Source organism: Myotis lucifugus, unplaced genomic scaffold (assembly GCF_000147115.1).
Source record: "Myotis lucifugus unplaced genomic scaffold, Myoluc2.0 scaffold_287, whole genome shotgun sequence".
NCBI lineage: Eukaryota > Metazoa > Chordata > Mammalia > Chiroptera > Vespertilionidae > Myotis > Myotis lucifugus.
The window spans coordinates 781,615-806,214 of NW_005871335.1; the positions used below are offsets into that span (position 1 = coordinate 781,615).

The 24,600-nt window shown below is 39.4% G+C and overlaps 1 protein-coding gene and 1 non-coding gene across 4 annotated transcripts; one reads left to right on the plus strand and one right to left on the minus strand.

Annotated features, from left to right (window-relative positions):
- Positions 1–1,910: 1,910 nt before the first annotated feature.
- LOC111828146 lies at positions 1,911–2,039 on the minus strand. The gene has a single exon (XR_002831937.1). It is a non-coding gene; the product is annotated as a small nucleolar RNA SNORA38 (small nucleolar RNA).
- Positions 2,040–2,736: 697 nt separating this feature from the next.
- ZNF207 (zinc finger protein 207) lies at positions 2,737–20,645 on the plus strand. Of its 3 annotated transcripts, XM_006099871.1 has the most exons (12): positions 2,737–2,949; positions 4,305–4,431; positions 10,375–10,513; positions 11,702–11,869; positions 11,996–12,071; positions 12,556–12,603; positions 13,697–13,767; positions 15,847–16,004; positions 17,140–17,232; positions 18,213–18,455; positions 19,496–19,655; positions 19,798–20,645. In XM_006099871.1, exons 1-12 carry the CDS (start codon positions 2,909–2,911, stop codon positions 19,956–19,958), a joined length of 1,485 nt encoding a protein of 494 aa, XP_006099933.1. In that variant the 5' UTR covers positions 2,737–2,908; the 3' UTR covers positions 19,959–20,645. The 3 variants fall into 3 exon arrangements, with proteins under 3 accessions (XP_006099933.1, XP_006099935.1, XP_006099934.1); XM_006099873.1 differs by lacking the exon at positions 17,140–17,232; XM_006099872.1 differs by lacking the exon at positions 12,556–12,603.
- The last annotated feature ends 3,955 nt before the right edge of the window (positions 20,646–24,600 follow it).

The following is a 24,600-nucleotide window of genomic DNA, read 5'->3' on the forward strand; positions in this document are numbered from 1 at the left end:
TTAAACAACCCAATTAGAGAGGTGGCCGCTGATTTACACATGCTATCCTTTAAAAAATAAAAAAGGGGGAATTTGCCGGAAGCTGGTCCATCCTTGCTGCTTGACACAGTCGCTGCAGGGAAGAAACATCTGCACAGCATATGTTTCAAGGGACCTGGGGTATATGACATACTGTTCTTAATATGTTTGCTCCCCTTCTTAGTGCTATGTGTTTTAACCAAGGTCACCTCTCCGAGAAAGGTTGTTTCCCCAGTTGGGATTTTTCCCTGGAGTTAGGGATTAACAGGACTAAGGAAGGGAATAAAACCCCTTAACTAAGTGCCAGGCGGGTAATTAATCACTTTAACTACGAACAATCACTTAGGATAATCTCCTTCAGTTACTTCCTTGTAGCTTAACAGAATAATAGAGTAGTGACTTTGGAATGGAGATAACAAACGCCCTAAACCTTTGGAATAGAATGGATAGGATTAAAATCAACTGGTATAAATACAGATGTAACAGGACAATAAAGACGGAACCTGGCAATAGAACCTCGCTATGCTGATCAACTGAACGCTGCCTCCCTGTCGTTCATTCTTCGCCGACTCTGTCCACACCTTTGGGAACCCCTGGACCTGCTGGGGCTGGACCCCAACACCATACTGCTGGCATTATTGGAATAAATGCTCATACGTGACTCATCCCTGTCTCTGCTGAATTGGCTCAAGTAGTGACAGGCAGCCCCGACCCATTGGTTGTCCAGTTCAGTTTTACTCCTTCCATTCCAATCTGATTCCTTTTCTTTCTTTTTCTTGCCTGATCACCCTGGCTAGACCACCAGTACAATGTTATATAGAAGAGACTAGGTGGACACCCTTACCGTGTCCCCGACCTGTTTTTCATTTTTGTTTCTGGTAGAGCACTGAGCACTAAAATGAATTTGCTTGCTTCCTTACATTAGGAGGAATGAATAAATGACTTCCTGCTCCCACTATCCTACTTCAGGTCAGTTTCTTCTCTCACCCAGATTACTGTCCGGTTCTGGGTCTGGCCTCTTAGTCTCTGCCAACCCAGTGGCCACAGTGGTTTTTCTGAAACTCAAATCTAATTCAGCTCCATACTTACTACTTGTGACCTTGAGTAAATGACTTCAACTCTGGTAAGCCTCTTCTGGTGTGTGTGTGTGTGTGTGTATTATTGATTTCAGAGAGTAAGGGAGAGGGAGAGATAGAAATATCAATGAATCATCAATCGGCTGCCTCCTGCTCACCCGCTACTGGGGATGGAGCTGCAACCCAGGCATGTGCCCTTGACCTGAATCGAACCCAGGACCCTTCAGTCTGCAGGACGACGCTCTATCCACTGAGCCAACCAGCCAGGGCTAAGCCTCTTTTTGTCTCTAATAAGAGGGTGATAAAACAGCACCTCCACCCCAGGCTGGTGGAGACAAGTCATGTACAACTCACCTCCATGCCTGGCACACAGTAAGGGCTTCAGGGATGTCTGCTCTGTATGAGTCTTCCTTTCAATAGTAACATAAAACTTACACTAATCGCTACGTCTATGGGCCACACTGTTCCGAGCGCAGCGGAGGGAGCTCACCAGGCTGGCCCAGTCATGCAGGTGGGCCGTGGCCCCGACTCTGAACCACCTACCCTCTCCCTTCAACTTGCACGAAGCCAAGCCTCCAGCCGGCCAAGCCTCCAGCTGGCCGGTGCCCCTCTGGCCTCTCTCGCCGCCAGCCCGTCCTCGGAGCCCCAGAGGCTGGGCTCGCTGCTCCCTCAGGGAGCCGCGCTCCTCCACCTCTAGTTCCCATGGCCCTTCAGGAAACCTTTCTTCCTTATTAAAAAAAAATATATATAGATATAGATATCTATATCTATATCTATATCTATATCTATATCTATATGTTGTTTTGTTTTTTTTTTCTATGTGGGATGGTTGATCTTGAGCCTGCAGGGAGCAAGCTGGCTCCAGACTTCTAAGTCCACATTTCTTTGCCTCCAATTCTTACGTGTCCAAAGACAGGGAACCACAGGCACGCCTTTGTAGGAGGGTTAAACAAAATTTTTTTTATTGATTTCAGAGGAAAGGAGGAGAGGGAGAGAGAGAAACATCAGCGATGAGAATCATGGACGGGCTGCCTCCTGCACGCCCCACATTGGGCACCCCCAGCTGTGTTCCTGAGCGAGAGCCGAGACCTCCCAGAACAAAGGACGATGGGAGGGGGCAGCCCCCCCCCCCCCCCCCCCCCCGGCGCTGGGTCTGGACACCTTTCTGACCACCGACCGCGGCCACGTGGACGGGTCTTCTCCGGAGGCCTCGCAGCACCTCCTGTTTCCCTGTCACCGCGCTCGCTCATCTGTCGCCAAGCTGTGGCTGCTCCTTCTTTGTCTCAACATTGAAGTAAGCAAATGCCCAACACTTACTACAGAAAGGATTAATCCGGGCACTGAAAACAGAACTGAAAACTGGGCGCTGTCTCAATGAATCTTTATTTGTAGTCTGCCTTTAATGACGCGGGTAATGTCTTCAGTCCCGCCCCCCAGATTCCCCCCTCAATTCGCGAGTTTCTCGGCATACCCAGGCAGCCGGCGCCTTTACAAAGAAACCCGAGGGCATCCGCACGCACCGCCAGCGACAGCGGGCGGCCAGCGAAACAGACAAGATGGCGGCCGCCTCTCGGGCTGCGAGTCCCCACCCACTCAGGGCGGAGGGCGGTGTCATGTGACCCGGCCCCGGGCGGCCCCGCCCCCTTCCGCAGTGCCTGACGGGAGGCAGAGCAGCGAGCGAGGGCGTCGGCCATTTTGTGTCAGTTTCCTGTGGGACGCGGTGGTGGCGGTTGGGTCTGAAGAGTGAGCGCTTTTCGCCTCGATTTTCCTGCTTACTTTCGCCTCCGTTTTCACTTCGTCCGTGGAGCGCAGTGATGGGTCGCAAGAAGAAGAAGCAGCTGAAGCCGTGGTGCTGGTATCCTTTGTCAGTGGGGAGTCGTGGCCGGTCGGTGGGGACGGGGACGGGGAGGCCTGGCGTTGGCCTATGGCGGCGAGTGTCTGGGATCTAGGCCTGGGGTGGGTAGCTTGGCGGCTGGAGTCAGATTTGCGAAGTCTTCTAGGAAAATGGGGCCTCTAGGGCGAGAGGCTCTGGCAGTTGCGGGGCGTTGGACTCCGTGACTCAGGAGATTCCGGGTTTGGGGCGATCGTGGACCCGCGGGGAGGCGGCCTGGACCCCTCCGTCAAGGACGGTGTCCCCGAAGCGCTGTGCTGCTCTACCCGGTGGTTGTGGTGACCATTCAACAAAGGGATTTTCTTCAAGTAAAAGACTCTTGATTGAGGATATGGCGGATTAGGGGAAAGCTTCCGGAGCCAGTCAGCCACTTTTTTCCAAAGTGTTTTTATTTTTAAAGAATCGATGGTTTGGTCAACTCGGACTTCAAATCCCGCCCCCCCCCCCCCCCGCGCCCTTTTTTCTTCTTTTTTTTTCTTTTTTTGCGCGCGGGGTGGGGGTGGGGGGGTGGGGAAGAACTAGCTTCCGCGTCTCGCTAACTGGCGCCTTTAGTCTTCAAGAAGAGTTCTCTTTCAGGGTGGAGATTTTTGTATCTATTTAGCTTTGTAGGGTCAAAAAAAAAAAATAAGGCCTCTTGTGCCTCAAAACTGTTTGTTACAGAACTGCATTTATATAATAGTAGAACGGTCACGGATTTTGTAATGTCCTTTTAGGGAAATCTTACTACTATTGAGGTAATTCTGCTTTATGGATGTAACTCATTGAGTTTAAGTACGTCCCTTGGCAACATAAGTTCATAGGGAATTGCAAACAACTTTATGGGTTAAGTTGTGTCATTCACTATGAACTTATTTTTAGACTCTAAAAAGAAACAAATTATCAACATTAGGTAAATCCTCATTTTTTGATTATTTTTAATTATCTAATGAGTGAATTCTATTTCTAAATCTGTCTTGAGATGAAGTTGGGGATTTTTTTTTTTACATTGAACCCCTCTAATCTACACTATGCATTTGTAAATGTTGAAATAGTGAACAAAAGAAGAGTTAATTTCATATAAATATCTGTTAAACACAAAAATTTAAAAAACTATGTTGAAATATGTTTAGGGGTGATGAAGAGAGTATGGGCTTCCAGGAAATCCCATGGCAAGTTAATCCCTAATTGTATAATATCAAAAACAAAGTTTCTGTAAAGCGACTTTTTGCTTTTAGCTATTTCTATATTTTTATGTTATTGCTATTTGCTTATCATAGGGCAGGGTTTTTTTACTAGGCAGTGTCATTGTGTTATTTTTGTGCCTTAACAGTCTTGATCAGGTATTGTAATAGAGATTTTGATGATGAGAAGATCCTTATACAGCACCAAAAAGCAAAACATTTTAAATGCCATATATGTCATAAGAAGTTGTACACAGGACCTGGCTTGGCTATACATTGCATGCAGGTAAGGATTTTACTCCTGTATTTAATTTTTACTTGTAGTATGGAAACAACATTGGGAAATTATGAATGTTTATTTCTTTGACAGTTGTAGGATATTTTTGATGTTTATTGCAAAAGATCATATTAAATGACAAGTCAGCTTTAGAAAACACCTGTGTTGTTTTTTAATTGATTTCAGAGAGGAAGGGAGAGGGAGAGATAGATAGAAATATCAATATCAATGATGAGAGAGAATCACTGATTGACTGCCTCCTGCACTCCCCACACTGGGGATTGAGCCTGCAACCCCAGGCATGTGCCCTGACTGGGATTTGCACCCGGGACTGACCTGTCCACTGAGCCAAACCAGCTAGGGCAGCACACCTGTTCTTCAGCCATTTAGAAGAGAAACGATTTCTTTATGTTTAGAGTTTTATTGGTATACTAGAGGCCTGGTGTGCAAAAATTCATGCACTGGGTGGGGGGTAGCTTCCCTCAGCCCGGCCTGCATCCTCTCTCAGTCCAGGAGCCCTTGGCGGGTGTCCACCTGCCAGCTTAGGCCCACTCCCCATGGGGAGCAAGCCATTAGTCAGACATCTTTAGCACTGCTGCGGAGGTGGGAGAGGCTCCTGCCCCTACTGCTGCGTTGGCCAGCCATGAGCCAGCTTCTGGCTGAGTGGCGCTCCCCCTGTGGAAGCGCACTGACCACCAGGGGGCAGTTCCTGCATTGAACTTCTGGCCCCCCACCCCCCCCTCCCCGTGGTCAGTGTGCATCATAGCGACCAGTTGTTCTGCCATTGGGGTCAATTTGCATATTGCCCATTTATATAGGAGGACTAGAGGCCTGATGCACAAAATTTGTGCAAGGAGCTCGGCCCTCACAGCCCTGGCTTTCTGGATGGTCATTCTGCTGTTCAGTCTAATTAGCATATTAGCTCATTATTATATATGATTATTATATATGATAGGATATTTTTAAATTATTATCTTTCATTCTAGGTTAGATTGGTGACAGGTTGAGATCACAAGATATATCTCAGCACTTGAGTTAAAAAAGCAGGGATCAATGATTTAAATTTGTGGGCAGTCTCACCAGTTCTCATCCCATAAGAATTAGTACATAATTAGCTGCCATTACTGCCATTGAAGGATTTGTTATAATCTGTTGCCTGGGGCCAGGTTTATATCAAGAATTTATTCCCGCATCTCTTTTGGAGTGGTATTATTTCATTTAATAGTTTCTTGGTTTCTTTAATCCTTTTACTAGTAGGAGAACTTTGTAATTTTTAAAGATCTCATGAGTACCATTATGTGTTCTACTTTTGCCAGTTTTAGAGCTGCCTGAATTTTTGCCTAATTGGACCTTAGAAAGTTCTGAGATGAGCAAATCTCTGTTTATTGGAAAATACTGTTGGTAGGAAGCAGGGAGATAAAATAGGATGTTGCTCTCCCGAGTTTAAAAAAAATAAGTTTATATAGCTCCTCTTCGCCCTAGTTACATCACTACAACAGTTTAACATCTATTCAGAAATATTTGAGAGCCTACTAGATACTTAGACAGTCACTAAGTCCTATGTAGCTATTCAAAAAACTAAAATTTCTCCATTTGCCATGGCCGGTTTAGCCTAATGGTTAGAGCATTGGCCCACAGACCAAAGGGTCAAGGGTTCAATTTCCGGTCACGGTTGCAGGTTCAATCCCCAGTGGTTGTGGCAGGAGTGCACCAATTGATGTGTGTCATCCCCCCCCCCCCCTTTCTTTTTTAAAAAATATATTTTATTAATTTTTTACAGAGAGGAAGGGAGATAGAGAGTTAGAAACATCAATGAGAGAGAAACATCGATCAGCTGCCTCCTGCACACCTCCTACTGGGGATGTGCCCGCAACCAAGGTACATGCCCTTGACTGGAATCGAACCTGGGACCCTTCAGTCCGCAGGCCGACACTCTATCCAGTGAGCCAAACCGGTTACGGCGCCCCCCCTCCCCCCTTTCTAAAAATCCATGGAAAAAATATCCTTACTCCTTAGGTGAGGATTTAAAAAAAAAAAAATTCCTGTCACATAGCTTTTTTTTTTCCCCTCCTTTTTTGAGAGAGAGAGAGAGAGAGAGAGAGAGAGAGAGAAAGAAACATTGATCAGTTGCCTCCGTACGTACCCTGATCTAGAGAGAGAGAGAGAGAGAGAAAGAAACATTGATCAGTTGCCTCCGTACTTACCCTGATCTGGTGCATGGGATGATGTTCTACCAACTGAACAACACTGACCAGGACTGGTACACCTTTTTTTTTTTCTTTTTAATATATTTTATTGATATTTTACAGAGGAAGGGAGAAGGATAGAGAATTAGAAACATCGATGAGAGGGAAACATCGATCAGCTGCCTCCTGCACACCTCCCACTGGGGATGTGCCCACAACCAAGGTACATGCCCTTGATCAGAATCAAACCTGGGACCCTTCAGTCCTCAGGCCAACGCTCTATCCACTGAGCCAAACCAGTTAGGGCGGTACACCTTTTTAAAGGATCATTTTGGCTGCAAGATTGAGAATAGACTACAGAGTGCAGTGAGGCCACTTAGGAGACAAGAGTATTCTAGATGAAAGATGATGGTGACAGAGCCAGAATTTGCTGATGGATTAGATGTGGAATATGAGAGAAAGTGAGGAATGAAGGATGATCTGAAGGTTTTTGACTTGAGCAATGTGAAAAATGATGCTACCACATACTGAGATGTAGAAAGCTGCAGGAAGACTAGGCTTAGGGATAAAGATACCAAGATTTTTTTAAATATATTTTTATTGATTTCAGAGAGGAAGGGAGAGGGGGAGAGAGGTAGAAATGGCAATGATGAGTGAGAATCACCCACCTGGGCATGTGCCTTTTGACTGGAATCAAACCCGGGACCCTTCAGTCTACAGGTTGACACTTTATCCACTGAGCCAAATCAGCTAGAACTTTAATGTGTTTTATTGATTTTAGAGGAAAGGAGAGGGAGAGAAACATCAACGCTTGGGAAAAGATGGGTTGCCTCCTGCACATCCCCTCCTGGGAATTGAGCCCGCAACTTGGGCATGTGCCCTGACTCAGAATCAAACCAGCAACCTCTCAGTGCAGGGGATGATCTGAGCCACTCGAGTGGCCAGGGCCCAAGATTGTTTTTATGTTAATTTTGGGTGTGGGTATGTTAGTTTTGAAAAGATCCATTGACTATCCAGATGGAGATGTCACATAAGCAGTTGGATCTACAAGTCTGGAGTTCAGAGGGGTCGGAGGGGGAAATAGAAATTTGGAAGGATACAGGATAAGGATGGCTATTTGAAGCCATGTCTTTTCTTCTTAGGGAATCCTATGTAATAACTGCAGAACAAACCAGTCAGGGGTCAGGGCCGGCAAGCAGCAGCGCCAAGCTAGCCAAGGGGTGTGCCAGCGGGCAGAAGGAGGGGATGGCAATGGGGTGGGGGGGGGGGGGGCGTGCAGCAGCCACCAGTGGACCAGTGGCTGCGGAGGGCCAATAGGGTGGGGGTGGGGGCGGGGGCACGCCAGTTCAATTGGCTGCCTGGTCACCTCCCACAAGGAGAGGCCAGACTGCACAGGGAGTGGGCCTAAGCGGTCAGTAGGACATCCCCTGAGGGCTCCCAGACTGTGAGAGGGTGCAGGCCAGGCTGAGGGAGGACACACACACACACCCCCACCACCACCCCCAGTGCACGAATTTTTGTGCACCAGGCCTCCAGTCTCCAGTAGAATATAAATAGAAAAATGCAAGGACTCCATGTTGGGTCACTCCCAGCATTTAGAGGTCAGAAGTTTTAAAGAAGTCAAGGAGAGTGAAAGGGTAGGAACACCAAGACAGTAAGTACCCTAGAAGCCAAATGAAGTGTTTTTAAAGAGTGAGTTACTTTGACTGTCAAATGCTTGTGGTAAGCCAAGTAAAAACAGGACTAAGATTGGATTAATCAAAGTGGAGGTAATTGTTCTACTTTCCAAGAGTGATTTCCTAGAATGATGATGAAAGCTTGATTGGAGTGCTTTCAAAAGAAAATGATGGCTGCAGCCATACTACCCTGAATACCCAGATCTCGTAAGCTAATCAGGGTCGGACCTGGTTAGTACTTGGATGATGGGAAGCTGCCTGGGAATGCTGGGTGCTGTAGGCTTAAAAAAGAGAGAGAGAAAATGAGAGCTGCCATCTTGTGTCCTAGAGAGTGTGCACTTATTCTTATCCTAAGCATCTACCCTAGTCTCCCTTGTAGCCCCATTTCCTCCAACAAGATGAAAGAAACTATCATGAACCAGGAAAAACTGGCCAAACTGCAGGCACAAAGTGTGTAATGGTGGGGAAGAAACTGTTTGCAGAAGGCGGTTCACATAACAGCTATAGCAGATGAGAAAAAGACTTTAGTTTTCCTTAAAGAAGGTAGGGTATTGAGATGAGTGTTCACAAACCAAGGAACAGTGATCCATTTTAACAGCCTTAAAGATCAGGCAGCGAACACTTTTCACTATTACAGGGCATGCTGAGACAAATTGCTGACACAATGCTACCTAGCATCTTAATTTAGCATGGTGCAGACCTCCAACTAGTGTAAGGAGCTCTGCCCAAACAATTGGGATGGAAAAGCACCGCTTGCTACCAGAGAAGTAGATGAAGTTCCAGATCTTCTGGAGAATTTTGATGAGGCTTCTAAGAAAGAAGCATACTGAATTGCGTCAACTTCTGAAAAAGATTAACCCCTAGAGTGCCGGGAACGCTATCGCGCTCCTCCTTCAGTGTCACTATTAGATGCTAGTAGTTCACTCTTTATTGACAGATAGCACCTAAGTGCAGATTACTTATGATGCCGAATGTTTGTAGTTCTAAAATTGACCGCTGGCATTTATCTGCCTAATTTTTTACAGGTACTACAATTTTGTGAAGTTTACTCAGATTTTGTAGCCCTAAAGCTTCGAAATAGCGTCCAGTTCTAAGTCTGCTTTTATTAGTGATGATGATATTGCTAAATATGTCACTTCTTGCTGTGAAGATGACGATATTGTGGAAGATTTTTGAATATGTAACTTCATTTACTTGCGATTCATAATTTTTTTTCTAAACTGCTGTAAAATCAGCAAAAATGCCTTGGCAGTTTTAGCATAGTTCCTAGGATATTGGTTGGCACTCAAAGGGTTAAACTTCTGAAGAAGTTACTGTGAAGCTGCTGTTTTATATTATGACTGCTTTTTCAAATTTTATTTATGCATCTGTTAAAATCTAGAGTGCTAATATTTTTAAGCCCACACCCCTTGGACACTGCAGCTCTTTTCCGTTTTTGCTTATACACAAATTGTTCTTTGCCTAGTTTACAAAAAGGAGAAAATGGGAAAATAGAAGGGGCATTCTTTCAAGGAGTTGTACTATAGAGATGATCAGATAAAATGTAGGGGAAGCTGGAAGGAGATTAGTTGAGAAATTATTAGTAGCATCTTTGACTAAGTGATTCTGTTTCTATATAGTCTTACAGTAATTTCAGAGCAACCTGTGAGATGAGTATGTCAGTTAAATCAGACATCCTCCAATTTTATAGATGCTAAACTATCACTTAGAAATGTAGTGAAGACTAGTTAATGTGCTTGAGGATGTAATTGCATTTCTTTTAAAAAATATATATATTTTTTTATTTCAGAGAGGAAGGGAGAGGGAGAGAGCTAGAAACATCAATGATGAGAGAGACTCATTGATTGGCTGCCTCCTGCACGCCCCCTACTGAGAATCAAGCCCACAACCTGGGCATGTGCCCTTGACCAGAATTGAACCTGGTCTCCAGGCTGACGCTCTATCCACTGAACCAAACCAGCTAGGGCTAGAACCAGTCACTCTTAACCAACATACTAAATGGTCTCTTGAGTAATTTGAAATTACTCTCTGAAATACTTTTATGAGACACTTTTACCTATCTGATGGAGGTTTTTGTTTTTTAATGTTAGGTGCATAAAGAGACAATAGATGCTGTACCAAATGCAATACCTGGGAGAACAGACATAGAGTTGGAAATATATGGTATGGAAGGTATTCCAGAAAAAGACATGGATGAAAGAAGACGACTTCTTGAACAGAAAACACAGGGTAAATATTAATGTATGCTTTTTTTAAAATAGCTTCACTAGTGAGAGTATTGCTACTTTAAAGTATAAATTGAATGGTAGATGTTAGATTTATTCATTTATATTTGTCTTATGTTTGAAGTTGTGTATTGATTTTTATATATATTTTCTATCCTATATAATAAAAGGTTAATAGGCAAATTGTCCCCTCAATCAGGAGTTCAACCAGGGGGGTGGGGCCTGCCGCCAAACCGCCTGCAGGGCCACACCTCCCTCCCCCTCACCGGCCCAGGCTGATCACCCCCCATCTGTGCATGAATTTGTGCACTGGGCCTCTAGTCTATAATAATAAAAGCATAATATGCTAATTAGACCGGACATCCTTCTGGACGTCCTTCCCGGACGAAGCTGAGGCTGCAAGGGAAGCCTGAGTCCCGAGTACCAGAGGGAAGCCGGTGCAGGCACCTGGGGGAAGGAAGGCCTACACTTGCACGAATTTCATGCATTGGGCCTCTAGTATATATATAACTAAATAATACTGTTAGGATCATTTCAAATATTCATAACTGAATTCCAAGTGGAATTATCAAGTGCTGAGGCCTTTGAAAATAAAGGTAGTTTGTATTTGTTTTTAATTGATTTGAGAGCAAGAGAGACATCAATTTTGTTGTTCCACTTACGCATTCACTGATTGATTCTTATGTACCCTGACCAGGGATAGAACCCCCAACCTTGGCTTGTGGGCTGATGCTCTAACCAACTGAGCTCCCTGGCCTTGGCAAAGGTAGCTTGTTTTGATTTATGTAACCACTAGTTGTATACATTTTTTAAAAATTTGACATTGAAGCCACATACTATCCATTTGATAGGAGCTGTTATTAATCACCTATGGAACTTTTAATTTTGAAAAGTATTGCAGAGAGGTCAGGCCTCTTTACCGTAGTTTACCTTTTTGGATGGAATAGAAAGCTGTTTTTTAAAAATAAAACTGACTTAGAATTATTTTTACCTGTCATAGAATGGGTAATTGCTTAATGTAGGTTGAAAACACATTTGAAGAGTAAAGAATAATACTAACTGAAATATTTTTAGAAGAAAATTTTTATGAGCTAGTTGCACTGAAATAATTTTTTTAAATGTTGAATGTCTTAAACTTGCTTTGGTTCCCTGTCCCTCCTTCTCTATGGGAAAATTAAAACTTTCCTAACAGAGAGTCAAAAAAAGAAGCAGCAAGATGATTCTGATGAATATGATGATGACGACTCTGCAGCTTCAACTTCATTTCAACCACAGCCTGTTCAACCCCAACAAGGCTATATACCCCCAATGGCACAGCCAGGACTACCACCAGTTCCGGGAGCACCAGGAATGCCTCCAGGTAGCATATAGAGTTTCTTAAAATTTAACACTCAGGATATTATTGATACAGTGTTAGAAGTATTATATTCTTCATCCTAACCCTTTAATATTAATTTGATTTTTTTGTTGTTAAAATTGATTGTAGGCATACCTCCATTAATGCCAGGTGTTCCTCCTCTGATGCCAGGAATGCCACCAGTTATGCCAGGCATGCCACCTGGGTAAGAAAACTCTTTTTAAATGGCTTGTGGACTTATGCCTAGTAATGATCTTTCAACTTGAGTGTTTATGAATTAAATGTGACTTTGCATTTTTTTCTTTCTAAAAGGTATGGGCTCTATAAATACTAAAGTTGTCTAATAACGGGATCTACCAATAAATTTGTCTCTGAAGAGAATAGATTTTTGTGTTTTAGGATGTATTTAGGCAGCCATCTGCTTTAATTGCATCTGGTGTAATTAAAGTAGTTGGTTGTAGAGTTGAGTTTCTGAGATTCAGAACTGTCCATGACACTTGGTTGTGACAGGCAAATTCTGTAAATGATTTAAGTATTTGTCAAATCATCAAAAACTAAAAATAAATATGAGGTGCTTGTGCCCATCACTTTTACTTAAATGTTGTTGGATGTGACAGGTAAACAATACACTTTCCCACTGTATTTTGAAAATCACAGTTAGATTTTGATTTTGTCATACATTTTCACAGATTGCATCATCAGAGAAAATACACCCAGTCATTTTGCGGTGAAAACATGTAAGCATCTCATTCATGATGTAATTCAGGAGGTATAATCATAATGTCATTTTCTTGTGTGTTTAATGGGATCTATTCAATTGACCAGAAATTTTCTAACCTTCCTCACTAAAACTTCGTACAACTTGCAAACTGGTTGACACAAGTCTCTGAAAGGAGGGATATAAAACATCTTTGAGGAAATAGTAATAAATCCGTATATAAAATAAGTATTTTCTAAACGTGTAGGTATTTTCTCCTAACTGCTAAAAGTAATGGGATTTAGTAAAAAGGGTTGGTATTTAAGAAAGAATATATAATCTTTTATCAAATTATATGCGTTATTATTATAGAAGATAATCAAACTTTTCCTAATGAACTCAATATATAGAAGTTAATCTTCTGATAAAAGTCCTAAATCAAGAATTTACAAACTTAAAATTTTTTAAGTGCACTGGACATTGGTATTTGAAGATGAGCTCTTTTAGGGGAAGAGAAAAAAAATAGAGGCTTTGTTTTTAAGTCATGCTATAGTGTTAGGTAGCCAATCTAAGTAAAAATTAGGCAATCTGAGTTTACTTTTGACTGTCTTTAATACTGGTGATAGTTTTTCTGTGCTCCTCCAAAAAAAATTTATCTCCACAATGTACATTCAGTATTTTCCTTTTGAAAAATCTGTTGACTCTAAAATAGAGATTTCTTCTTTTTTATTTATATTCTGTGTGGATATTTTCCAAGTGAGACAAAAGGTGATTTTGCTTCCCAGTTGCACATATTTCAGATGAGGCCTCTTATATATATCGAGAATAGCATATAATATTATTCCTGATGACTTTAAATGTATTAAATTGTTTTGTGGTTTATTTGTTTATTTATTGCAAAGACTGACTCCACTCCTTCCCCATCTTACTGGTAAACCCAAGAGTTTGCTCGTTTTTAGAGGACTTATTTTGATAGGATTGTTTTTAGTGTGGTGTGTGTTCTTTCAGCTTGATTTCAATATTAGGGGTCAAATTCAAGTCTTATCTATTGTTTCAGGATTTAGCCAAAATATTTTCTACGGTTTATACTGTTAATTAACTTTAGTTGTTTCTTGAAATTTGCTTTCTGACAGAATGATGCCAATGGGTGGAATGATGCCACCTGGACCAGGAATACCACCTCTAATGCCTGGTATGCCACCAGGTAAGAATGTTAGACAATTTCTTTTTTTCTTTTATTTAATATATATGTATGTATGTATATATATATATATATGTATATATATATATATATATATACACACACACACACGTATATATTTTTATTATTGATTTCAGAGAGGAAGGGAGAGGGAGAGAGACATAGAAACATCAATGATGAGAACCATTGATCGGCTGCCTCCTGCATGCCCCCTACTAGGGATCAAACCCACAACCTAGGCATGTTCCATTGACTGGAATTGAACCCGGGACCCTTTGGTCCGCAGGCTGACACTCTACCCACTGAGCCAAACCAGCTAGGGTGACATTTCCTCTTTGTGACTGGCACGATTTAATTCTTTTTTAAAAAAATACATTTTTATTGATTTCAAAGAGGGAGAAAAGGGAGAAACATCAATGATGAGAGGGAATCATTGATTGGCTGCCTCCTGCACGCCCCCTACTGGGGGGATCGAGTCCACAACCCCAGCATGTGACTTTGGCCAGAATGGAACCCGGGACCCTTCAGTCCACAGGCTGACACTCTGTTTGCTGAGCCAAACCAGCTAGGGCACCATGAAAAGTCTTACGATGGATTCCCGCCCCCACCCCCTTATTTATTTATCTTTTGAGTTTTCAAATAGTAAAAATTGGATTCAAAGCAGCCAAAATGAGTCACAGAGCCTGTGCACTGACGGTCATATGCTTAAGAGTTGTTATACTTATTAGGAATATTTTAGATAACTAATAAGACTCTTAAAGTAATATAGAACTCAAACTAACTGTATTAAGCAATGTAGACATTTATTATCTCAACAAAAATAGAAGTGGTAGATTCAGTGGCTTTTAAAATTTTCCACTTTGTTAACCTTAGCTTTTTTCCCTCAACCATGTCACTCAGCGGTAACAAGATGACAGGGGCAAGAAATGGTGTTAACAGCAATGCTCTCCTTTTTCTTTTATTAGAGAGCGAAGTAGCTTTCCTGGAGGCTCCTTAGCCCCTTCTATGTCTTGGCCAGAAATAGGTCTAATGGACCCTCTTGCTGCAAAGGGAGTGTGGGAAATAAAATGTCTTGACATTTTAGATTATAATACGGGGAAAGGGATTTTGTTGGCCAAATAAGTGTGCCACAGAGACCTTTAAGTTTGGGTTATAATCCATGGCAGGTTTAGAAGTACTTAAGTGATAGTTGATATATAAAAGTAACTGGAAAATAAAACTGCAGCAAAATTGCAAGCATCACCAGTGTAGCCATTAATTTATAGGCAACAACTCAACATACGTAATGCTCTAAGATAATTTTGGGCATTTAAAGTGTTAAAGAAGCCCTAGCTCGTTTGGCTCAGTGGATAGAGCATTAGCCTGTGGACTGAAGGGTTCAATTCCAATCAAGGGCACATTGCTTCCCACTCAGGGCACAGGTTGTGGGCTCGATCCCCACTGTAGAGCATGCAGGAGGCAGCCGATCAATGATTCTCTCGTCATTAATGTTTCTATCTCTCCCTCTCCTTCTCTGAAATAAAAATGTATTTTTAAAAAGTAAAATATTAAAGAATAATAACCAGTGTTCATTTGATAATCTGTAGTGAAAGTTTTAAGGTTAAGTTATGTTGAAGTTTAAAGAATGCAATAGTGATACATTTTAGGAAAATTTGTTTAAAGGAATAACTTAGTTTTTTGGAAAATTCATGGGTATGTGATTTAATTACCTTTTTACTCTATGTAATTTGTATTAGAGTTCAGAGAATTCTAGTTGATGCAATTCTCTATATGTTTAAAGAATTGGTTTGCTAAATCAATATCAGTTAAGCTTAATTGCCTGCTTTGCCAACATAGGGTTTCTAGTGGTATCTTCCATTCCACAAAATTCTGGAGACAAGTTTGTTTGAGACAAGATAATTTCAAGGGACAAATGCCTAAGTTCTTTGGATTTCATCAAGTTCAGAAGTCAATTGTTAGTAACTTTGTAGTATGGAAGCATTTTTAATATGGTATATTGTAACAGCAAAGTTTTGGGGAAATATTTTTTTCTGAACTAAATGCTTCCAACAACTGAGTCCTCCCAACATTTTTTCTTTACAGGTATGCCCCCTCCTGTTCCACGTCCTGGAATTCCTCCAATGACTCAAGCACAGGCTGTTTCAGCACCAGGTATTCTTAATAGACCACCTGCACCAACAGCAACAGTTCCTGCTCCACAGCCTCCAGTTACTAAGCCTCTTTTCCCCAGTGCCGGACAGGTAAGGTGAAATTCCTGAAAAGGAATGCACTCATATTTAAAGGTAAAATGTAGTTGTTTACAAAAATCTTTGAAATTGTCAAAGGTCAGTTTTTGTTTATGGTTTTAGTATAATTTATTAAGCATACTAAGAAGTGGTCTATTTTCTTTCATGTTTGCATATATTGATTTTGTTGACTCATAAAAGATTGACTGGAGCCAGGGATAGTATAGTATGTTATTTTTTCATTGCTGTGAACTCTGGTTATTCTAGCTTTAGTTAGAAATGAAATTTAATTTCTGGGGATTTAAATATGTGGTAATGTTTAGTGGTCCTCCTTTACCTATTGAATTATGAGTGGAATGAAAGCAAAGCCAAAGATGAAAATCCTAAGACCTTAGCAAATCATTTGTTGGGCTCTTCTGGTCTACAACAGTGACAAACTACAATGCTGCACACTTGCTGAAAGGGCACCATTTAATTGCTCTTGACTTAGTTGCACTTAATTTCCTACTGATTTTGTCTCCAGAACTCAGAAGCGCAAAAGGTGCTTCTGTTATATTTGTTGTGTCTATAGTGATTATTACTTTTTTCCCCAGTTTCGTTCAGAATTAAGCAGATGTATTTAATTTAGAAAATCAGGGTTATGTTCTTTTATTTTTCACTTTAAGATTGTCCCTTAGAAGCTTCTTTTTTAAACTTTTTTCCCTATTTGTAGTTGCTAAATTAAAAACATTTTTAAAATGCTTTTGAAGCACATTAGCTTACACTTTTGAGTTGAGTAGGTGTTTTGTTTATTAAGAGATGTTAAACTTAGCAAAAAATTTTTGTTGTGTCATTGATAGAGAATTGGACTACAGTGTCAATCTTTACTCTGTTTAAGGTATTTTTGAAATATTTCATTGCAAAACAGTTTAGAAAAGAAACTGGTTAACTAGGTTTATTGGTATAGAATTAAATCTTTTTTTGAGGCTCATACTGTCACTTTATTATAAATGGATTAACTGCCTGCCTCATTAAATAAATCAGACTTGATTGCATTATACTTTGCATTTACAAATATGCAATCTATGCTAGAAAAAAAAGTCTACCACATGGCTTATTTTCACCCATTTGTTTGGAGACTTTTCATTGTTTCCTTTCTTTTATGCTACAGATGGGGACACCTGTAACAAGCTCAAGTACAGCTTCATCCAATTCAGAAAGTCTGTCTGCATCTTCTAAAGCTCTGTTTCCTAGCACAGCACAAGTACGCAGGAAGTTGCAGTTTAAAGTTGTTAAATGGCTTTATAACTTAACCCTTTGGACCCTACTTTTAAACAAAATCTTTTCCCTAAAAATATACTATGTAATTTTTATTAAGTAAGATTAATGGAGTACAAATCAATCGTATTTGAAAATTGAACTCAGAAAAAAATGAACCCCAAATTTCTATGGTTCTAAAGGGTTAAAAGCATGTAAGCAGTAAATGCCTTCTAGTAGCCAATGGTTAGCCTGATGCATGATTAAGCTATTTTGATTTATGCTGTTTAATGCATCACCTATCATGTAAGGAAATTTGGCTCCAAAGTTGTCCTGTCTACATGTTTTAGATGTTGGATATTACAAAAAAGTAACACATTAATTACTGGTAATTTTATACTTAAAAGATCCTTCTAAACCATTTTGATCATGATAATCATCCAGCCATTGTTAATTGGGAGGACATTATATTATTATATAACTAATACCTTTGAAGGACATTTTTAATATGTCACGATTTATATTAATTATGCTTAGTAACTGAAATTTATCCAAGCATTTGTATTTTGTAATTTCTAACCTTTTGGGGTTTTTTTAATTACTTGGTAGATTAATTAAATAATTTAGAATAGTAAAAGTAGAACATATGCTATTTTATTAGATATAATATTATATTTCATCAACCTGGAATAAATACAAAGTTTTGTAAATGAAAGAACTTGGTTGAGGAGGTAGATGACACCTGAGAAGTTAAATATTCAGTATTACCTTTTTGTTGTTCCAATGCTGTGTGTTAGATGTGATCGTGACCCAGCATATTTTGATATTCTTACGTATTTCTTGGTTTTTGTGGAGCATTTATCATGTTAATTTTGTTTTAATTTCATTTAGAGTTTGGTCCTTTATTGAATGTTGGTGTCTTATTTTTAAGTTGGTAGTAGATGTACTCAGTTTTGGGTTTTGTTGATGAAAAATTGTGTTTTACAGGCTCAGGCAGCTGTCCAAGGACCTGTTGGTACAGATTTCAAGCCCTTAAGTAGTACCCCTGCAACAACTACAGAACCCCCGAAGCCTACATTCCCTGCTTATACACAGTCTACAGCTTCAACCACTAGTACAACAAATAGCACTGCAGCTAAACCAGCGGCATCAATAACAAGTAAGCCTGCTACTCTTACGACAACCAGTGCAACCAGTAAGTTGATCCATCCAGATGAGGATATATCATTGGTAAGTTGTTTACAGTTTTTTTTTGCTAGCAGAATTTGATTGAATATCATTGTAGTAGCTTGTCCCATTTGAAAAGTGTTAATATGTAAAATGATGGTCTTATTAATCTGATTTAATGCTTACCATTCTGATTTTTCTTTTTGTTATCCTCACCGGAGGATATTTTTCCCATTGATTTTTAGAGACAGTGGAAGGGTGAAGGGAGAAATAGGGTGCACGCGTGCACACACACACACACATCTATTGGTTGCCTCCCACACACACCAAGGCTGGGAATCGAACCCGCCACCCTTCTGTGTGTGGGCCAATGCTCTGTCCATTGAGCCACACCAACCAGGCCCTGCCATTCTGATTTTTTAAAAAGCAATCTCCTTTTGCCTTTTTAAATCTATTTTTATTGATTTCTTTTATTGAAGTGAGAAGGAGGGAGGGAGAGAAACACCAGTGATGAGAGAATCATTGCTTGGCTACCTCATCCATGCCCCTTACTAGGGATCGAGCTACAACGTGGGCATATGCCCAGACTGGGAATCAAACCAGGACCTCCTGGCTCAACCACTGAGCCACGCTGGCTGGCCCATTCTGATTTTTAAGAACCATAGAGTAAAATGAATAGTGCATGTTTTGATCTTAGATGAATTCCCTCCCACCAGATTATTTCTGAAAGAAAATAATAAGTTCTTACTCTTAAAATTCATTTTAGTTAGACATAAATTTGTAAATTAATTGAAGAAAGTGAAGTGTGAGGTAGAAGACCATATACCTTGAAGACCATGTCTTCTTCACAAGACACTTTATCACAGAAACAATTTATAAATCCTAAAGTCATTATCTGTGCTTCAAATACAAAAATAGATGGGTAGTTCTTAAAGAATTGATATTTTAAGTAGTTGAACTGGTTTGTGGGGCAAAAGTAATTGGTTGGGAAATGATACATTTTTAAAAACTTACTCTATAAATAAGGTCTTAGATGCTTGCATTTATGCTTAATGAGTCTCTGTATTCAGGTGTTTAACATTGTGCTTATTTTTTATTTTTAGGAAGAAAGAAGGGCACAGTTACCTAAATATCAACGTAACCTTCCTCGTCCAGGACAGACTCCCATTGGTAATCCACCAGTTGGACCAATTGGAGCTATGATGCCACCACAGCCAGGCATCCCACAACAACAAGGAATGAGACCCCCAATGCCACCTCATGGTATTTCTTTTTACGTTTATTGTTTTTAGCAGATTTTTTGAATGTACACATAAAATAAGTGTATCTGCAAAAGATACTATCGTAAAAGTACAATGCGCGAACCAACTCAATCTGTTTTTTGTATTTTAAATGTGTTTTTTAGGTCAGTATGGTGGTCATCATCAAGGCATGCCAGGTTACCTTCCTGGTGCTATGCCGCCATATGGGCAGGGACCGCCAATGGTGCCCCCTTATCAAGGTGGGCCTCCTCGACCTCCGATGGGAATGAGACCTCCTGTAATGTCGCAAGGTGGCCGTTACTGATCTCGCTTCATCCAATCTAATAGGTTTGGAGATTAAACCTTTTCTCAACTTGTGCTGTTTATATAGCCAAGCTTCCGTCAATAAGGCTTCATTGTGACTTTAACATTATCTTCCCACATACCAGGAACTATTGGACATTTATTTTACATGGGAAAATTATTTGGAATAATAAAGCAGGAACTTTTCCTGAAGTTGCAATTTATACTGTATGGCTTCTTTTTCATGTTTCATCTAGGTTTTTAGAAGTGAAGTATAGTAAATTTGGTTCGTTATATTGTGAAGGCGCTGGAATTTCATGAACATACCACCTTAATAAAGGCAAGTTCTGTAAGCTTACATTGCTATTTGTAAAGTTATGCCTTCACAGCATTTCAGATGCTGTTGGACTTCATGTCCCCAACCTAGCTTGGTGAGGGCTGTAACTATTTCCAAGTACCTGTACATTGGAAGTCTGATTGTGTAACAATATTTAATGTGTTTAGAGTTCCTCATGTTGCAGGGTTTACGAAATCTGACCCACTAAGGTCATGTGACTTTTTCTGTACTATTAAACTTCATTGTAATAAAATGAGAGAAAAATTTATGCCTTTTTATTCATAACCCAGCTGTGGACCACTGCCTGCAAGGTTTGTACAGATGCATGCCACATTAGATGTCCACATAATAAAATTCATAGTTGCCAATGCAGTTTTGATATATCATTGGATTCTGTCTTTGAATTATAGGTTGTTCTTAGCTGCATGTTTTAAACTGGACAATATATATAGAATTGTATGTTAGTGCTTTAGTTAACAGAAAACGTTAGATAAGTACGAGTCATTACATAATGGGTATGAAATCTTTATATTGTGTCACCTTTTTACCACCATGATGTCAATACTTGTTAGGTGTCTTAGAGATTTAAAATGTAATCCTTAATATTTCCTGCTTCCTGCTGATATTTAGAGCCTAGTGCCAGACCATTCATTTCCTTCTGGTTGTTTTTGAGACTGCAGTACTGCGTGGACTTCAGAAGCTTTTCAGGTGCAAACTTCTAGAAGCGTGGCTGCAAGCAGTAATTACTTATTGTGCTGTTAATGGATTAGTATATATTCTAAGTGTAATGCTGAGAATCTAAATATGCTTGTTAGGATGGTTAATGGGGATTTGAAATTTTTTATTTTATTATAGTATTTGGAGAACTATTATGTAGAAGTGACTGCTATTTAGTTTTTTGTGTTGCAAGTGTCATAATGATACCTACTATTGACCTCTTTTGGCATTCAGTGTTTTTATTGTTTAAGGGTAGATTTATGCTTATTTAAATATTAGTGACCTGTACAAAGTATAATTTTTAATTTAAGGACCTGAAGTTGAGGTTTTCCTCAATATAAAGTTAAGACTTCTTAGAAAATGGTAACCTTTCCTTTTAACCTTTATGTGAAGGTATAGGTATAAGACATGTATCACCAAGAATACATTTAATCTTTGTTCTATTAACTGAGCCTTATATATTGCTCCCCCTCCAGTTGCCTGCCTACTGAAATAGTTTTGGAATTTGGCAGCACATCATTTATACTGCCAAAGAAAAACGTGTTGAAAAATCTTTGAGGTAAAAATGAGACGAACTTTCAAAAATTATGAAAAACTATTTGCATTTAATGCAAAGAGAACATATTTTATGTCACTATTGCTTTTTGAGGTCTGAAGGGAGAAAATATTTTAAGTAAGTAGTATAATTCTCATTAAAACACTTAAAACTTAAGAACACCATCTCTTGTGTTCTGTAGGTATATTGCTCAGATAGTGCTCACTTGATATATTCAAAGTGTAATTTGTGCTTGCATTAAAGCATAAATAAGCTTCTAGAAAATACCTTTTACCTAACTGCTTCTGGGGTCCATAGTGTGGTTAAATCATGAGTGGAGCAAATTACGTTGAAATAATTCTTTTTTTGACACATGCTTCCTTAATAATAGTGGTTACCTCAGACAACTTTTGGGACTTGATATTTTCAGGCAGGCATTGTAATTGCCATAATTTAGGAAGTTGCAATATTAATGAGGCTGCCAGCTTTGGCTCTGCCTTACATCCACTCTTAATCGCCTTTTTTTAACAAAACAAAAATGATGAATATTTGTCTGGCACTAGTTTCTATTGTATAGATATTACTACTGTATGGCAGTAACAAGATCAGCAGGTGAGGAACAACTTTTGAGTTGTTACTGGAATTATTTGATTTGAGTACTTACTATTTTAGTAATATCTCACACATTTACTATTAGGATTGGGGAAAATAACTCTTAGTGTGCTTCCATTCCACTGATAAGTTACATTCTGAACTTAAACTCAGCTTAATTAAACAGGTGTGTTGGGGGGAATTCCCAAAAAATAACTATGGTCTCAGAGTAGAATTATAGTGGGCAATAGTGGGGGGTTTTTTGTTTTGTTTTTTTAAGAGCTACTTTTTCCCCCTTTGCTTGCTAGATCATTGGGATCTTTTAAAAATGCATGTCTTTTACATTAATTGGGTAATGTTTTTCTAAAATTAAAATTTTTTTCTTCCTATAGCCCTGCCATAGGACAGGCTGAGGCTGAGTCTCAGTGTTGCCCTGTTCAGTCTGAGGCAAGTGGGATTTATTTTATTCCTTATAGGGGCTTTCACAGCTTGATGGCTGTTGGATATTTATGTCCCCAAACTTGCAGCAAGTTTGGTGAAGGCCCCTACATTTAATTAAACGTAGGATTTTTATACTCTTTTGGCAGAGAAGGCTCTATATTAATATTCACGTTTAACTGTGGTGTTAATTAACATAAATAAGAAGCATTGGATATACGTAATTTGTGTTACGTTATACTTAAAAGCCTCAGTAAAGCTGGCATTGCAATATTGCAGTTTTGTAAATTGAAAAAAATTTGACATTTTTGATTTGGAGGCATGAAATATTTCAAACAAATTTTCCACTTTCAATTTTTAGGAAAATGATACTGGTTATTTTCTCTTGAAACTATTAAATTTAACCTCAAGGATAAGTTTGATTATTGGAAATGCTACTGGGTACTGAAATACACATTCTTAATCCCAACGTTATGCATTGAGCATTAAGGTTGAAAGGTCATCTGGAAATGCTTGTGATTTTTAATATTTTTCAAACCTCACCACATTAGAGCAAATGTTAATGTAGAGCCCTGGGAAAAGTGGGAAGGTGGTATGTGTGTGGTATGTATGCGTATACACTACACATTGGAGATAGTGAAAGTTTGGGTATAACAGACCTGTCAGTATGGCTAGATTACTAATTTTCAGGTAGCCAAGTGAAAATCGTATCGTGGTAAAATTAGTGTATTGAACTGTGGATTCGAAACAATTATTTTGAGGTTCATTTTCAGTCTTAGTGAACAATATTTTATACAAACTACATACATGAGAAGTATCCATGTTTGTTTCCCAACTAAAGTTTGCTTTAAGTTGGTGAGAAAAGATGAGTTTATGTCTGTATATTGTAGGAGATAAAAAGGGAACTGGAAGAGAGGCCAAAACACAAACCGGGGTTTTGTTTCTTCCTGTGTTTGAGACACCATTCTATCCAGATAGCATTTTCGTCTGAACAGTAACAATTCACATATAGTACAACGTTTTTCACAAACCTGGTATTGTGTTTCTATGTGGTTTTAATTCAAAGCATAAAGGGAAAAAAAATGCATTAAATGAATTCCAAGTTTTCACCTGGTTAATTAACTTTCATATGCTTTTCTCTGTGACTGAATCATGGGGGAATAGATTTAAGTGTTTGAATAGGAGAATTTTGTCGTGAAAGTATTCCACTGAAATATTTTATAATCTACTCAATAATTATACATTTTAAGACTCCATATTTGGAGTTGTTTTCTGTTGCACCACCATTTCCCAATATACTGAAATATTTTAAGAGCAAAGCTGCTTGTTCTGATAGTGGTAATTGAAATAATTATAATTCAAATAGGCTCTTACATACTTGTAGCAGAGGTAAGGGGTTTTTCTTAAGGGTGGCATAATGATATCTCTGTAGTTCTGTGACTCAAATACGATTTTAATAATTACATAACTTTCGAGTGTTTATTACGTTCACTGGTAAAACTTGATAAATAAAAGGAAATGTTGAAGTTACCTCTTTATTGAGATAAAATATACACTTGTGTTGGTTAGGAGATTCTAAAAAATTCAACATGTACCCTAAAAATTGTATAAATCAGGCATGTCTTTTTTAAAAGGTGGTATTTACCTGTTTGTAATTCCAAAATGAAACCTGTTTTATCTCACTGTAACTATGGAAAAGTCTTCTAAAACGAGGGAGGGGTTCAGTTCTAAAACTATTGACTATAAAGCAGATTTTTGTAAGTAAACATTTCCCCAGTTATATTTCTGCTTGCTGTCTCATGGCTTGAATATTAGTGAAGGGTACTGCTTTTTTTTTTAACCCTTAGTATTTTGTCATCTGAATCATTTTAATAAATAACCTTTTGTTTTTCTAGCATAGAAACCATTGAAGTTTTCTGTGTGGTATTTATTGGCAAAATAAGCAGTTACTTTAGTGATGTATTTATAGTGTTGTAAACATGGTGATTTCACAATTTTGTAATGTTGACTTTTCAGAACTATTAATATCTTAGATCTAGATATTCC

Coding starts and splice junctions, on each gene's coding strand:
- ZNF207 (XM_006099871.1), top strand. CDS start 2,909: ATGGGTCGCAAGAAGAAGAAGCAGCTGAAGCCGTGGTGCTG. Junction 10,514..11,701: donor TCTTGAACAGAAAACACAGG/GTAAATATTAAT, acceptor CTTTCCTAACAG/AGAGTCAAAAAAAGAAGCAG. Junction 18,456..19,495: donor CAGATGAGGATATATCATTG/GTAAGTTGTTTA, acceptor TTTTATTTTTAG/GAAGAAAGAAGGGCACAGTT.